The sequence below is a fragment of the Heteronotia binoei genome, chromosome 8 (assembly GCF_032191835.1).
Source record: "Heteronotia binoei isolate CCM8104 ecotype False Entrance Well chromosome 8, APGP_CSIRO_Hbin_v1, whole genome shotgun sequence".
NCBI lineage: Eukaryota > Metazoa > Chordata > Lepidosauria > Squamata > Gekkonidae > Heteronotia > Heteronotia binoei.
The window spans coordinates 94,901,378-94,918,320 of record NC_083230.1 but is presented as its reverse complement, the minus strand read 5'-3'; the positions used below and the strand labels follow the sequence as shown (position 1 = coordinate 94,918,320).

The 16,943-nt window shown below is 44.6% G+C and overlaps 1 protein-coding gene across 2 annotated transcripts in view; it reads right to left on the bottom strand.

Annotated features, from left to right (window-relative positions):
* Positions 1–16,618, bottom strand: part of ATP6V0A4 (ATPase H+ transporting V0 subunit a4) — a 66,704-nt gene extending 50,086 nt beyond the window's left edge. The window contains exons 1-8 of one of the 2 annotated variants that reach the window (XM_060245652.1): positions 16,529–16,618; positions 14,669–14,800; positions 13,385–13,463; positions 11,810–11,904; positions 9,940–10,065; positions 7,531–7,625; positions 5,842–5,968; positions 5,630–5,712 (exon numbers count right to left, since the gene is read on the bottom strand). In XM_060245652.1, the coding sequence (XP_060101635.1) occupies positions 5,630–5,712; positions 5,842–5,968; positions 7,531–7,625; positions 9,940–10,065; positions 11,810–11,904; positions 13,385–13,463; positions 14,669–14,785 (722 nt within the window). In that variant the 5' untranslated portion in view covers positions 14,786–14,800; positions 16,529–16,618. Of the gene's footprint in view, positions 1–5,629; positions 5,969–7,530; positions 7,626–9,939; positions 10,066–11,809; positions 11,905–13,384; positions 13,464–14,668; positions 14,801–16,528 lie in introns of both variants that reach the window. The other variant, XM_060245650.1, reaches the window with a different exon arrangement.
* Positions 16,619–16,943: the final 325 nt, after the last annotated feature.

The following is a 16,943-nucleotide window of genomic DNA, read 5'->3' as shown; positions in this document are numbered from 1 at the left end:
TCGTTTCTGGAAGAAGCACTTTTGAATCATAATCACCTCCTTCGCTTTAGTTCTAACTCTGAAATTGGATCTCCAATGAAATCATCTTTTGGAGAAAAAAAAAGACAGCTCAAAGCTTCCTAGCTCTTCCTCATTATTATTTCAGTTTCATATGCTTCAGAGTTCTTAGTCCATATTTAAATTGGAATTTTTAATCATGCTTGAAAGATTATTCTTCTTTACTGCAGTCCGCAGATTTCACACTTTCCCCCATGTTACTGCAGCAGTGCAGCTTTGATCTTCTAACAGCCCTTTTGCATACAAAATGTCAGTTTTACCCTAATGACACATACATCTAGGGAAGCTGGAGGAGAATTCACCAGGGAGCCTTCACATTGATTAATCTGCTCCAACATTCACATTAGCATCTGAGCATTCTCTAGACAGAGAGAGAGAGAGCGGGGGATAGGGTGGAAATGCCCACTGTTTTTACAGCACCTTCTCTTTCGAATTAATCTGCATGTGAATTTGTGACCATTTGCAAAATTGGCAGGCCAACTTTAACAATTAAGCATAAGAAGGAATGGGAATGTTGCATGCTGTTAACATACTGCTTGTATAACTGGCAAAGCTCATCAGAGCTTGGAAGGTAAACAGGGTTGGCCCTGGTTAATATTTGGATGGGAGACCACTAAGGAATTCCAGGGGTGCTACACAGAGGCAGGCAATGGCAAACCACCTCTGAACATTTCTTGCCTTGAAAACCCCACAAGGTCAGCCATATGTCGGCTGCAACTTGATAGCGCTTCCCACCACCACAACTGGTAAGGTCAGCCCCAGTTAGTATTTGGATGGAAGACCACCAAGGAATATCAGGGCCTGTATGCAGAGACAGGCTGTGGCAAACCACTGCAGATGTCTCTCACCTTAGAAAGCCATATGTCAGCCATATGTCGGCTGCAACTTGATAGCGCTTCCCACCACCACAACTGGTAAGGTCAGCCCCAGTTAGTATTTGGATGGAAGACCACCAAGGAATATCAGGGCCTGTATGCAGAGACAGGCTGTGGCAAACCACTGCAGATGTCTCTCACCTTAGAAACCCTACAGGGAAACTGTGAATCAATTACAACTTGACAATAATCAGGCCTGTAGCCACAGGGGAGCCTGTGGGGGCGCTGTCCCCTGGCTTCCAGGCAGGGTCCCCGACATCCAGGGGGCCTCCGGTGTGCAGTATGCTTTTTTCATTTTCTTTTTGCCATGGCTGAGCCAGCGAAGCATCATAAGTGGCACCAAGAGCCAGAAGAGCTGAGCAGCAGCAAAAGCAACAGGTAGAGTGGAGGGAGGCACAGGAAGCCATGTGGAATCATCTGGGAAGGGGGGAACAGATGGAGCTTCTGGCTGCAAAGTGCCGGGGGGGAGTAGAGGGAGGTGGAAGAAACCCCTTCTGCTTGCACACAAGGTGCAGTCCCTTCTTCACTCCAAAGTTTAAGGTTGGCTGCCTCAATTTGGCCACATTCAGAGCCTCCAGCTTTTGCTCCTACCCCAGAAAGCTTCTGAGAAGCGGCAGCAGTGGATGGAAAAGGGTGCCCCCTGACTTTTTAAAAAGCCCCCTGACTGGCCCTGACAGTACTTCACACCCACACATAACTGCCAAGAGTGTTAGCACTTAACACTGTTAAGTTGTTGTATTAATAGGGTGTGGTATGTATTGACAACCCTGCTTTGAATTAGTCTTGCTATCTCAAAGCCTTCTGTTTCTAACCAAACATTAGCTATTTATGATGGCATTTAGTTCTATAACAACTGCATCTCCAAGAAAAGCCTTTACAGTTTAGCTATAAGAGCCTAAACATTTGACATGTGTGACACACGTTGAGTTGCAGCTACTTGACCAAACCTGTAGCTACATGTATGATTGTAACTCACCTTCCATTCAGGTTTCTGTCCCACATCATTTTCACCAGCCTGTTTACCCCCTTCCTTGGACATCATGTGTGCTGCAATAGACATGTGGAGCCTAAGGAAGGGTCAAACAGTCCTCCGACATCTACTTCCATGGGCAAAGCCCCTCTACCCCAGCATTCTCAAGCCTAAAAGAGTAATGCCTAAATTCCCCCTGATTATACTAAGTAGTAACTTTTTTTAAAAAGTTGTATTTAAGGACATAATTCTTCCCTTTAAAATGCTAATGACAGTGTGGGGAGCTCCGTTTTAATTAACAAGACTGAAGAGTTAAATCCCTTCTCCCTTTGGATCTGAATGATGGCTTTGCGCACACCTGCACGTGCTGCTCTTTCCAGACTGATGGCAAACCTCTGATATTTGCCAGGGTCTGCTGGTGCCTGATAAAGTGAAAGATGATGTAGTGCCTTCTCAGAAGCACACAAACTGACTTGGTGCATGGCTCCTCTGAAGTTCTTTTCTATTAACGCAGCTTTCAGCAATGCAGTTGGCTCTCTGCCTAAGGCACGCCATAATTTGAGCACATTAGGGTTGCCAAACCCCATGTAGGGCCTGGAGATCTGCCTTGTATTACAATTGATCTCTGCCTGACCCAGATCAGTTCCTCTGCAGCAAATAGGCATTGTGGAATTAAACCCTGCTGAGTCCCCTTCCCTCCCCAAATCCCGCATCCCCAGGCTCCACCCCTTCAAATCTCCAGGTATTGCCCAACCCAGAGGTGGCAACCCTAAGCATGTTGCTATGCAATGCAGGGGGGAGGGGCCTGTGTTGATGATGCAGAATGATAGTAAGGGATTCAACTGCTTGGGCCCAAGTCCTACTTTTTTAGAACACCTTAGGGTTTTTACTTTAAAAAAATGCATTGCAGTACAATCCATGAAGCAGTGGTAATATCAGGTAGCCACCCTGTCTAAGAAAATCAGCTAGGATGTCTCTGGGTCCTGAGGCAAAGGAAAGCACTGTATGGCCCTGTTCAGATGCACAGTATAATCAGATGTCACTGCTGTTTCCTTCTGGATTTAAAGTGGCTGATCAGACAGCAACATCTGCCTCCCGGTATTAACTTGTGGTAGCACCACCCCCCCCCCGGCCCCAATCCTTCTTGGAACCAGATTATTTTGTTATCTGTTCTTTTGAGATATTTTTTGAGTTCTCTGGTTTCACCTTGTAGTTTTCTCCGTCTGGATAGTTCTGCTGTGATATTAATCAACTTCTGGATGTCTGAAGGCTGTCCCAAAGCAAAAGGAGCCTCAGACATCTGGTTTACGGTCACAATTTTTTTTTACTACTTAGCTATATGCGCATAACCGCATAACCACATAATGTTGTAACCTATGCGCATGTGCATATCTGCACAATGCATGCATGTGCATAATGCACGTATGCGCATAATAGTGGAAGAAAAAAACTTGCATTGTGCCGTCGTGTGGAAGGCAGAAGGCGGTTTCATCGCGGAGTGATTCGAACTGCAGTATGGCAGTCTGATTGATAATATCCGGAACAAAGATATTTGGAACAGAATCGGATCAGTTTAACATGGACTCAACACGCTGTGTGAACAGGGTCTATAAATGTCCCACATGACATGGTTCCCAGATAGGGCTGCCAGATCCAGGGTGAAAAACTCCTGGAGATTTGGGGATGTAGCCTGGGGAGGACAGGGACCTCAGTGGGGTATGATGTCATAGAGTCCACCCACCAAACCATTAATTTTCTCCAGGGGAACTGATCTCTGTAGTCTGGAGATGAACTGTAATTATCTCCAGGTCCCATCTTGAGTCTGACATCATTATTCTCAGATACCTATTGAGATAGGCCTACCCATGTGAAAAAGATGAAGAAGATACTGGATTTATAACCCACCCTCAATGCCGAATCTCAGCCTCAGAGTGATTTACAATCTCCTTTACCTTCCTCCCCCACAACAGACATCCTGTGAGGTGGGTGGGTCTGAGAGAACTTTCACAGAAGCTGCCCTTTTAAGGACAACTCTGTGAGAACTATGGCTGACTCTCCAGCAGGTGCAAGTGGAGGAGTGGGGAATCAAACCTGGTTCTCTCAGATAAGAGTTTGCACACTAAACAACTACACCAAACTGGCTCTCTATGATCTGTAGACCACAAAATCAAGGCCTATACTCCACACACACACAAACCTCAGGCAAGGGCAGGGTGGACATGCCATGTGAGCAAGCAATCCTAGGCCTCTCACATGACCTCATACATGATGTTGTCTTACACTGAATTAGACCATTACACTGAATTGATCCATCAGCATAAGAACATAAGAGAAGCCATGTTAGATCAGGCCAATGGCCCATCCAGTCCAACACTCTGTGTCACACAGTGGCAAATATATATATACACACACACACACACACTGTGGCTAATAGCCACTGATGGACCTCTGCTCCATATTTTTATCTAACCCCCTCTTGAAGGTGGCTATGCTTGTGGCCGCCACAACCTCCTGTGGCAGTGAATTCCACATGTTAATCACCCTTTGGGTGAAGAAGTACTTCCTTTTATCCATTTTAACCTGTCTGCTCAGCAATTTCATCAAATGCCCACGAGTTCTTGTATTGTGAGAAAGGGAGAAAAGTACTTCTTTCTCTACTTTCTCCATCCCAGGCATTATCCTGTAAACCTCTATCCTGTCACCCCGCAGTTGACGTTTCTCCAAGCTAAAGAGTCCCAAGCGTTTCAACCTTTCTTCATAGGGAAAGTGTTCCAGCCCTTTAATCATTCTAGTTGCCCTTTTCTGGACTTTCTCCAATGCTATAATATCCTTTTTGAGGTGCGGCGACCAGAACTGCACACAGTACTCCAAATGAGACCGCACCATCGATTTATACAGGAGCATTATGATACTGGCTGATTTGTTTTCAATTCCCTTCCTAATAATTCCCAGCATGGCGTTGGCCTTTTTTATTGCAAACGCACACTGTCTTGACATTTTCAGTGAGTTATCTACCACGACCCCAGGATCTCTCTCTTGGTTAGTCTCTGCCAGTTCACATCCCATCAACTTGTATTTGTAGCTGGGATTCTTGGCCCCAATGTGCATTACTTTGCACTTGGCCACATTGAACCACATCTGCCACGTTGACGCCCACTCACTCAGCCTCAACAGATCCCTTTGGAGTTCCTCACAATCCTCTCTGGTTCTCACCACCCTGAACAATTTAGTGTCATCCGCAAACTTGGCCACTTCACTGCTCACTCCCAACTCTAAATCATTTATGAACAAGTTAAAGAGCATGGGACCCAGTACCTAGCCCTGCGGCACCCCACTGCTTACTGTCCTCCACTGCGAAGACTGCCCATTTATACTCACTCTCTGCTTCCTATTACTCAGCCAGTTTTTGATCTACAAGAGGACCTGTCCTTTTACTCCATCAAGGTCTGTACTGTCTGCTCACACTGGCAGCAGCTCTCCAGGTTCTCAGGCAGAGGTATTTCACTTTACCTCCATTCTGGTCCTTTTAAACAGAGATGATGGGGATTGACCCTGGGACTTTCTACGCGCAAAACAGAGGCTCTTCCACAGAGCCCCAATTCCTTCCCAGTGAACATCTGCATAGAACTCTTATTTCTTTTCCAGATTCTTTTTGGCCTCTCACAACAGACAAACACAATCTACTGTTTTCTCAGTAGTATGGGGTGTGTGTGTGTGTGTGGGTTACCCTTCACAAATCTTCCTGATTTTCTGTTTGAGCTGCTCCCCTTGATAGAAGATAATGAAGACGTTCTTTTTCATCTCTTCTTGCTGAGAGGAAGAAATGCAACATAAATAGAATTTTACAATAGTCGTAACCAAACAGCACATTATAAATTTACAGGTAATGCATACCAAATATAAAACTAGTAACAAAATGAAAGATTTGTGTCCACCTACAGTGATCGGGTCTTCCAATGGCGTGTCCATTTCACTGAACCGCAGGTAGATGTTTCCTCGACAGGCTCTCCATAGCAAACGTTCAAAGGGGCCCATCCGTTCCCTTTTGATCACTCCAGCTATGAATCTGCATAGCGCAAACAAGATGGATAAACCGCAGGTGCACGGTTTCTGTATTAAGATCCAATATTATTCTGTACTAAGATCCAACAACAGTGCGGTCCTAGGGAGAATAACTCCAGTCTAAGCACACAGATTTCATAAGGTTTTGCATGGAATTGTGCCATGACTTATTAAGGAGATCGCCTCTTCCCAGATGCCCCCTTCCACCAGGCATTCCACCTGAAAGTTCTCCTCCTCCTAGTTAACTTACTGCCATTTCTAAGGCCAGAACAGAAAACTGGACCTTGCTATGAAGGTTCCTTCTTCTCGAGGGCAAGGAGGACAAAATATAACCAAAGGACCTCCATAAAAGAAAATCTCAGGAGCTTCTCCCTCAGGGAAAGGCAGGAAAAAGACTGAGTGTGGGCTCCCCTCCCCCCAGATGGAAAGTGCAATCAATTTCCTGCCTCCAGGGATTTTGGGAAGAGGACCCCAAGTGTTCTCCTCCTCTCAAGAGAAAAAGAGAAACAACCAGGCTCCCTTCCATCAGGCAATAATGTTGCAAGCATTATGTTTGGTTTTTTAATTGATATTTGTAATAGGTTTTCATCACCACAGGGCATTTGGGAAATGTCATTTTTGATTGAAAAGCAAGATAAAATACACAAGTAAGAATGTTCCATATCTTACATAAAGCTAGACGTTAACTTTATAAAAGAGGATGATTAATTATGCATTTGATCTCAGGGCTGATTTGACATTTGCCTACACATCATTTGTTACTTCGTCACCCACACACACAAGCCTTGAATCAGCAAGTGAACATCTCCCATTCTATAACTCCCATATGGATGTATTGTCAAAGAAACATACCTATTTTACAATGTAATCCTAAACAGAGTTACAGCCTTCTAAGAACATTGAAGTTAATGAGCTAGGAAGGGTGTAAGCATTGCTTAGGACTGGAGAGCAATGTTGAAGCACTGTTTTCTACTCAAGTATCATCAATGCCTATGTGTACCTTCAGTATGCAATTGGTGATTGAAGTGAGAACAGCTGGTATGTTAATAATATAATAGGTATATGTTGATAGCATACTTATTTCAAACTTTCAATAAAGTTATATAACATATTTTAGATATTTCTCTATGTACTCATAAAGACACTAGTAGCTTTGCAACAAAAGCTTCATCAATCCATCAAAACAGTATAAACGGATGCCTCTCAGTAAGGTATAGTGTGGTCAGTTGAAAACTTTGTGGTTTAAAAAAGAAAAATTGTGTCCTAATTCTTCAATTCAGGGCTCAGGGTGCCTGAGCCACAACGGCAATGTTATATATTTGGTGGACGATAGTGGATTGAAGGTTAATAACTTTTGCCATATAAGGAAGAGAAAGAGTTAAGCGTGTTGTGGTTGCTAGGCAACCAAAAGAAGGCCTACTCAACCATTTCTGGGTCTAGCCAGAAACAAATTGCCTTCCATTTCAATGAGGTATTTGGAAGAGAAGTCCCCAATGAATTACATATTATGTCCCTAGGGTGGGAAAGTATTCTTTATTAAACCAAATCTAGTCCCATGGTACTAACCCCAGTTTTGCTGCAACAGCTGCAGGAGTGCTTCTTAATTCCAATAGCCCAGAAGTGTCTTCATTGAAGAAGTCATCAGGCAAATTAGTTTCTGTCTGAAAGCAATAATAACATTTTTCTTATTTATTTATTGTAAGTTCGCTTTTCTCTCTTGAAGCGAACCTAAAGAAAGGATTACAAAACAATATACAAACAAAAGGAAGAAGGGAAAAAAACCTCAGATCCAGTCTGAAAACCACCAGTATAGAAAATGGTTAATCATAAGAACATAAGAGACACCATGCTGGATCAGGCCAATTGCCCATCCAGTCCAACATGCTGTCACACAGTGGCCAAAACACCAGGTGCCATCAGGAGGTCCACCAGTGGGGCCAAGATGCTAGAAGCCCCCTCACTGTTGCCCCCCCAAGCACGAAGAATACAGAGTATTTCTTGCCCCAGACAGAGAGTTCCATCTATACATTATAGCTAAAAGCCATTGATGGACCTGTGCTCCATGTTTATCCCCCTTGAAGCCCTCTGTGCATGTAGCTGCCACCACCTCCTGTGGCAGTGAATTCCATGTGTTAATCACTCTTTGGGTGAAGAATAATAATGAATCATGCTTAATTGTTGTTAAAGCAGGTTTTGATTGTGTGAGATACCAGACTTAAAATGGTTTAATAGTCACATGTTCTTCATAGGGAACACTGAAAATTGTGGTTGTGCAAATATGGGATAGCCAGGTTCAGGGCTCGCTTGCTCACTGGGCAAACTAGGCATAGGATGGCAGCAGGGCAATGACACCAAATTTAGCCTTCCCTCCCTCCCGCCCCTAGGCAAATGCCTAGTTTGCCTGTGCTCCCCAGCCTCTTCCTCCCTCCCTTCCACACCAGGTCTATTTCAATGCCCAGGAAGGGGCGGTGGAGTGCCATGCTCCCTGGGCTATGTAAAGGTGCCCCCCATCAATCAGCTGATCAGCAGGAAGCGCCTTTGCATAGCCCGGGGAGCGCGGCGCTCCACCACCCCTTCCCAGGTATTGAAATAGACTTGATGGGAAAGGGAGGGAGGAGACGGAGCAGTGGAGGGGGAAGTGGTGCCATGGAGGGGGGCGGTGGGGTGCTGTAGGGGGGGCAGGCCTTGAGTCTGCCTAGGGTGCCATGCACCCTAGGGCTGGTTCTGGCCAGGTTGCACTTACTTTGGGCTGAGAAATTCATGGAAATTGTGGGTGGGACAGAGATCCTGGGGAGAGCAGGGTATAATGCCACAGAGTGCACCCTCCATACCAGCTGTTTTCCTAGGAGAGCTGATCTCTGTGATCTGAAAATTAGCTGAAATTCCAGGAGATTTCCAGTCCCCACGTGGAGGCTGGCAACTGCAGAATCAATTAATCAAAGAAATAAATGGCAAACACAGCTGCATGTGTCAACAACAGTTACTTCCCCACAGCCCACTCCCTCCCTGTGGGACATTCTTCCTAGTCAGCTTTGGAAGTAAGTATTCCTGGGAGAAAAGTATTTGGGGAGCATGGCTGCAGGAGGCAAACTGCAGGCTGTGAGAGTACTCATCTTCCCTCCCTTACCAAGCACCCATTTCATTCCTTTGGTTGCCATCTCCCTGCTTTCTTTATGTGGTGGCAGAAAAGATATGGCAGATTGTTCTCTACATGGGCAAACAGGCAGCCCTTGCAGAAAAGGGCAACATCTGGACAGCATCATCCACAACCCAGCCATGACTCATCTGGCTCTTTTTTTCTCTCCTAGGAGCCAGAGAAAAGAAATATATCAGTGTCTCTAGGCCAAAGGAGGAACTGCACAATCCCTACATGTAGGGGTCAGAAGAACTAACTTCTGTTTTCAGAAAAGCATGGATTAGACTCTGGTGTTGGCGTAACTTGTGCCAGGGCCTAGGACTTCTGATGGGTTCCAGTACTTCTGACCTCCACCGATGCACCTCCTGTGCTGCCTGTCTGTACCAGTGCTGCCCAGCATCATTGTGGAAGGGCATGCGGGTGGTACACAGTGGTGGAAGGAACTCCCAGTGGCAATAACAGCAGCACTCACAGCTGTACACTGTGGTTCACAGTGTCCAGCAAAGCATGTGCAGATCAGGCAGGAACTGAGCATGGACAGTGAGAGGGCTTGCAAGTGGAAGAAGGATGATTGGGCAAGTGGGGGGCATACAAGTGTGAAGGAAGAAAAGAAGGCTTGAGGAAGGCCTTGGTGGTGGGCAGATACATGGATCCTGGGCATTGTCTACGCAGGACCCCCCCCCCCCAAATGTTGAACCATCCCTGTTTTAAAGACATGAATCTACTGATACCATGCCTACTTTGACCCTAAGCTTGATATTGACAAACAACAGGAGCAATGGAGAGGCGAACACCTTGCATAAAGAATGTTCTGGAAAGCCCCAATGGCATCACCTCACCTCAAAAAAGTCCTGGGTTTTCTTCAGGAGATGTTTCAGCTCTGTGAGTTCCAAAAAGTTCTGCCTCAACGTTTGCAGGTTATGATTGGCTTCTTGCAACTCCCCATCCAATCTTTCCAGAACTGTCTGCAGCCAGAACAGAATAAAAAGTCAGACTCTATTATTCCTTTGCACATCTCACTGGCAGCAAAGCAAACTACTATGAAGAAGGATTCATAGATGGCAAACCTCTTCAAACATGTCTCAGCATACTTGGCAGCCTTGCTATGAACATTTAAATCACTGATTCTGAGAATAATTCATGAATTACTCAAATGACACACACAGAGGGGAAAAAACACATCAAAACATCTCCAGGATGCATAAGGAAAAACAATGAATTAATTTGCAAATGTTATTTCACAGTTTGCGCAAGTTTATTAGTGCAAAATAGTCAACTAGTTGGCCACCATGCAGATGTTGAAAGACATGCAATAGTGATGCCCAGAGAAGCTCAAGGTGGCATACATCATTCTCACCTCCTCTGTTTTATCTTTACAACAATCCTGTGAAATAGATTGACTGGTCCAAGGTCAACCAGCAAACTGTATGAAAATATGTGGATTTGAACCTGGATCTCACAGATCCTAGTCCAGCATTCTAGCCACTACACCATGCAACTACTTGGGAGACTACTCAGGTATGCAAATAAATGCGACTTGTAAATTAGCTAAAGGGAGAAAAAACTCAAAAACCAGCCCCATGAGAATTCAGTACTTTACAGACGGGCTGGAATGTTGACAGCAAGTGAGTGTCAGGTAAGAAATTAGCCTGCTCAAGCAATTGGAAAAGGAAAGATCCCCTGTGCAAGCAACCAGTAGTTTCCGACTCTGGGGTGATGTTGCTTTCACGTTTTCACGGCAGACTTTTTACGGGGTGGTTTGCCATTGCCTTCCCCAGTCATCTACACTTTCCCCCCAGCAAGCTGGGTACTCATTTTACCAACCTTGGAAGGATGGAAGGCTGAGTCAATCTCGAGCCGGCTACCTGAAAACCCAGCTTCCACCGGGGATCGAACTCAGGTCGTGAGCAGAGCTTAGGACTGCAGTACTGCAGCTTTAACAGTGCGCCACGGGGCTCTGTTTAAGCCATTGAGAGCTTTGCAAATAGTAGGAGGAGGATTTACAGAGGGGATTTCCAAATTGTTCCTCCTTTACCTGTAATTCTTCACAGGATCCCAGCTGGTTAATGTCTAATTGTTAAAGGTGATCAAAATACTCTGTGACTTTAAAATCACTCAGGCTTGTAATTTGTGCTCTCCCTCTCAAGGTTGGGAGCTCCGAAGTGCACTCTTGCATTCACTCCTTTGCTTTCTAAGTAGTATGCTATTTTCCTAGATAGAAAATGTGTCAACACTGATGCAAGATGCTCATAATGGCATATAAGAACATATGAACATATGAAGCTGCCTTATACTGAATCAGACCTTTGGTCCATCAAAGTCAGTATTGTCTTCTCAGACTGGCAGCGGCTCTGCAGGGTCTCAAGCTGAGGTGTTTCACACCTATTTGCCTGGACCCTTTTTTGGAGATGCCAGGGATTGAACCTGGGACCTTCTGCTTCCCAAGCAGATGCTCTACCACTGAGCCACCGTCCCTCCCCAAAAGAAAGTTAGAAGAGCCTTGCTGGATTGGTCCCAGGATCCCTTTCATCTAACTTTTTAGGAAGCCACAAACATGGCATTAAACTGAAAGTTCCTCCATTGCCATTTGCCCTTGGCACATGACTGAGGCAGGTATGTGGGACTCATAGAATCATAGAGTTGGAAAGGACCTCCAGGATCATCTAGTCCAACCCCCTGCACAATGCAGGAAAGTCCTGAATCCCTTACTTCTAGGTCAATCATTTCTCGAGGTAGAGGAGTCTCTGGATACTTTTCGGGCTTGGGAAGCTGTATATCATCATCCATTTCGCTTTGCAAGAAACCTGTAGGCAAATCAAACAGAAGCATGCCAAGTAACTTTCTTATAAATATAGAATGACAAATATAGAGGACCTCCCCAACTATGTCCTCTTTCCCTTCCCTGAAACCCCCATAGCCTTCCTTATTTTGCTGTTTCCTTCCAATACAGTTGCCAATCTCCAGGTGGAGCCAGGGGATCCCCCACTTTGGAGGCCCTCCCCCTACTTCAGGGTCATCGGAAAGCAGTGGGGAGGAGGGAAATGTCTGCTGGACACTCCCTTATTCCCTATGGAGACCAATTCCCATAGGGTATAATAGAGAATTGATCTGCAAGTATCTGGGGCTCTAGAGGGCTGTTTTTTGAGGTAGAGGCACCAAATTTGCAGCATTGCATCCAGTGTCTCTCTTCAAAACACCCTCCAAGTTTAAAAAAGATTGGACCAGGGGGTTCAATTCTATGAGCCCCCAAAGAAGGTGCCCCTATCCTTCATAATTTCCAATGGAGGAAAGGCATTTAAAAGATGTGCAGTCCCTTTAAATGTGATGGCCAGAACTCCTTTTGGAGTTCAATTGGGCTTGTCACAACCTTGCTTCCGGCTCCACTCCCAATGTCTCCTGGCTCAACCCCCAAAGTCCCCAGATATTTCTTGGATTGGACTTGGCAACCCTACCTTCCAACCCCCTAGCAAACCTACCTTTATCAGCCCCTCTTTCTTCAGCTTTCCATCCTTCCCTTCCCCTGGCATCCCATCTCAAGAAAAAGTCTGAGTTGCAGTGTGGTTCCAGAGCTGGGCTTGGCCCTGTTGTGTGGTGACTGATGAGCCCTGCCTCCTCCCATGCCATTTTCCAGATCAGAATTGACCATGGGGGCATTATTTGCCCCTCAGAGGGCTGTATGTGCACTCGATACTTGTATGTGTAAACCCCATGGGTAAATAACCCCCCAGGGCCCTTTCAGGGCATGGGGGGAGGTAAGAGCCCCTCCTCCCCCTGCATTGCTGTTCTGAATTCCCAAATTGGGCCCCTGTGGTGTTTCTGAATCCCCAAGGGGAAAGTACAGCTGTTTGTTGTCCTGCTGCAAGCCTTTGTGACAATCATGGAGTAGGTATCACATATAGTTTGGCTGAGAGTTGACACAGCTAAAATAGTTTATTTTATTCCAAATGCCCTCTGAAACCAAACAATCTCACCCTCTATGTGGCTCTTAACAATGGACTCTATCTCCCTCTTTCTATATGTCTGGGGCAGATTTGTATTTTAGCACACAGATCTTCTCTTCCCCCCCCCCTTGATATCACAGATCATATTTTCAATATTTGTGTAACATTTTCTCAATAAAAAATAGGAGATACACACACACATATTTCAGCCTAGACCTAATACTTTATCTTACCTGTTTTATACTTAATTTCTGATCAAATGCTGAAACTACATACCTTTCACATAACACCTAGCAGATACATATATTCTGTGGCTCTGAGCACAGCATCAGAGATTACTTACGAAGAATTCTCTCCAAGGATTCACATCTTCTTACTTCATTCACAAACTTTCTCTGGAAGCTGTTCACATTTTGGTTCAACTAGGGAAGTTTTATGCAACAAAAAGTTAAAAAGGAAAACCAAATGGAATTATCTGTTCTCTCTCTCTCTCTCTCTCTCTCACACACGCACACACACACACTCACAGAGAGAGAGAGAGAGAGATGGATGGATGGATTACATAGACGGATTAACTTGGGCAATGCTAATAAGAAATTTCTGACCTGTTTTTAATGCAATGGTTCTAGAAGAGGGGCCCAACTTTTTGTTTTAATCCTATGGGTGCATTTGGAATTTTGACATAGTGTAGTGGACGCAGCCACAACATGGCTGGCACAGGAGGTGGAACAAGCCACAAAATGGTTGCTGAAGCTTCCTTTCAGTCATGCTGTGGAGATCCTTGTGTTGTGGAGTCAGCTTCCACCAAAGCAGCATTTTTTAAAAAATCTGCACAGACAGTCGGAAGCCTTGCTGGAGAAAAGCCATACCTGGCCCTGCCCACTTTCTAAAAACACTTGGTGGGCACCAGGAAAGGCACTGGTAGGCAACATGGCCCACAGGCACCATGCTGGGGACTCTTGTTCTAGATTTATGTTACGTTGCAAATAGCACTGTCTGTCTTCCTACTTATTTCCCACCTACTCAACCTGTGTGTGTGTGCATGCATGAGTGTATAGGTTGAGTAGGTGGGAAATAAGTAGGAAGACAGACAATGATGATGATAGATGATAGACAGATGATGATGATGAGATGATAGATAGATAGATAGATAGATAGATAGATAGATAGATAGATAGATAGATAGATAGATAGATAGATAGATAGATAGATAGATAGATAGATAGATAGATAGATAGTGTATGTGTACACATACACATACACATTTGAAACAATGTAGATGATGTTACAAAAACTTTTAGTTCATTAATGCAAATGTATACAGGCTCTTAGCCAGAACCTGTACTTTTTCAAACTTCAGTTGTTCCTTGTATAACTTTCCTGGATATATATGAAAGCATCAAAACCACGGAGCATTCCTCAGTTAAAGCAGAATTGTTTCCTTAAGGGCCATTGTAATGCTATTGAGAAAGGGGTAACAGAATAGTATTATCTAACGGGGTTCTCTAATAATCTGTGACTTTAGTGTACAATTAGAAAAGAGAGCTTTTTGGAAGAACTTCCCATTCTGCTTTTGGCTCTTGAAGCAGCCCATACCACACCCTGTGCTTGCCCCAAGCCTACTCACATCTCTGAACTGCACCAGACCCAGCTCTCCAAGCTCTGCCACACAGCAATAGGCAGACTCCACTTGAAGAAAGAGTTGCATCAGACACATCTCTTCACTCCGGAAGACAGACGACATCTTGTGTGCTTTTCTCTGGGAATATTTTTTAAAAAAGGATTGAAAATGAAATATTATCTAACAGCTATTTCACACAAGAAGTTCCATCATGGCGATCCTCTCACCTTTGCAGAGACATATTGTCAGTTATGAGGTGAAGTGCGAGTGTTTATTTTACCCAAATCCCCTGCATGTTAGAGACCACACTGGGTTCCTAGCCCAGTTGCTTGTGGCAAGAAAAGAAGCCCAGTGTGGAGTTAGCTTTTGAAAGGTTGGCTTAATGCCACCTATTCAAGTCCTTTCTACACTTCATTTAGTGGTGAGGAAGCTGGACGCACCCAGAAGAATTGCCTTCATCCACACATACGTGGCGTGCCCATTGTTGGAATGACCACTCAGCATGCTTGGACATTGAGGGGCACTACATTGCTCTAATGGGATGCCTCACTTTGTCCTAACCTCGAAGCTGCCTTCTGGCCCCTCTTTTCTCTCTCTGTCCTTTGTTCTTCCCATTCCATTCATAGCTCTTCATGGAGTCACATGTCTCCACAGATCTCTCCTATAAACACAATGCCCTCATACTTCAATATACAGAGGGGGGGTTGTAGAAAAAGCCCAGCAGGAACTAATTTGCATGTTAGGCCACACCCCCTGGCACCAAGCCAGTCATAACTATGTTCCTGTGCTTTCCTACTCAAAAAACGCCCTGTCAACATACATGATGCCAGATTTAGCTGGCCACTTGTGACAGAGATATTTAGGGATGCCAGTCCCCAGGCAGTGGCAAGGTTCCCCTGGTTTTTAGGGTTCCCCCCTGACACCAGGCAGCTGGCCAGTGAAGGGAAGCTCTGCCCCCAACAGTCCTCTGGGGCCCTACAAACAGACAAAACAACTTACCCATATTGCTCTAAAGACTTATGTTCTCCTATCAATGTTAAACACAGAAATTAGGTCCAAATTACTTTATGGGTTTACAACCTATCACAGTCTTTTGCATTTTAGAACTTTTAGCACTTTTGTCCACTACAGCTTCAGACTGAATGTCTGTGATAATGTGGACCAGAATCTTAGAAGAAGGAGAAAGAGAACTTAGAAGAAGAAGACAGAAAATGCAGTACAGAGCTCTGTAATCCATAGGACATCAAAGTCCTCATTCCTCACCCTGCATGCACAAGAAAAATCAACTCAGATGAAGACAATGCTAGAAATATTTGATTTAGCCAAGATTTCTACATCCTTGTTACATTTGTCTTGAGGACCCTCAAGGCAGCTTACAGCATTTATGAGCTGCAAAAAGTCCACAGATTTCCTATATATTATCCACTACAACATAAATGTTACCAAGCTGAATCTCTGCTCCTCATCACATTCAAGATATCATCCAGCTCCCTCACCCACATCAGTGGATGAAAAATGAAGAATCACTCACATTCATGTCTGCTAAACTTCATTTCCTGTTTCGCACTTGAATTATAATTAGATCAAGCATACCAGCAATTAGAGAGCCCTCAAAATCCCATACTGTTAAATGTTAATTGCTAGTTCCAAAATACATATTTAGCTATTTAGTCAAGGCTAACATTAACTTTTTTGGAAAACCTTTTGCTTTCAAGGGGAAGGAAGAACATTCAGCAAAATCTGTATAATAAAGCGACCCGCCTGTTTTAAGGAAAATTCAGTAGACATAGCGAAATTCAGTAGACGTGCAGAGAAATGGATGCATCCCCAAGGGAACTGCCACAGTTATCTGCGCCTGGGTCTCACCTCTTCAGTTTCCTTTGTCCTGTGTAGCCTGACTGTGACAAAAATCACGAAACTGCCTCTAGCTTAACTGAGCAGCAAATGAAACAGTGATTTGCCTAGCATTTTTTAAGCTGTGTGTCTTTAGTGTAGCTGAACTGGTCCTGACCAGAAAAAGAGGTCTTTCTACCACCTCTTGTTGCTGTTAACTGTCGCTGGAAGGATCAGGACTCATCCTGCTTGGCCTAAACTTTCCATGTCCCATTTGTGTGCTAAGAACTACCAGTGTTGTGTCAGCAAAGCAGTGTTGTCATTACTAACAGACTCACCATGCCCTGCTGGCAGAGTTATGTTGTTATACACACCTAAATCCTCCAACATTCTATCAGTGAAAATAGAATATCCTTCGAACAACCTTATTCTCATAGTGAGAATCATT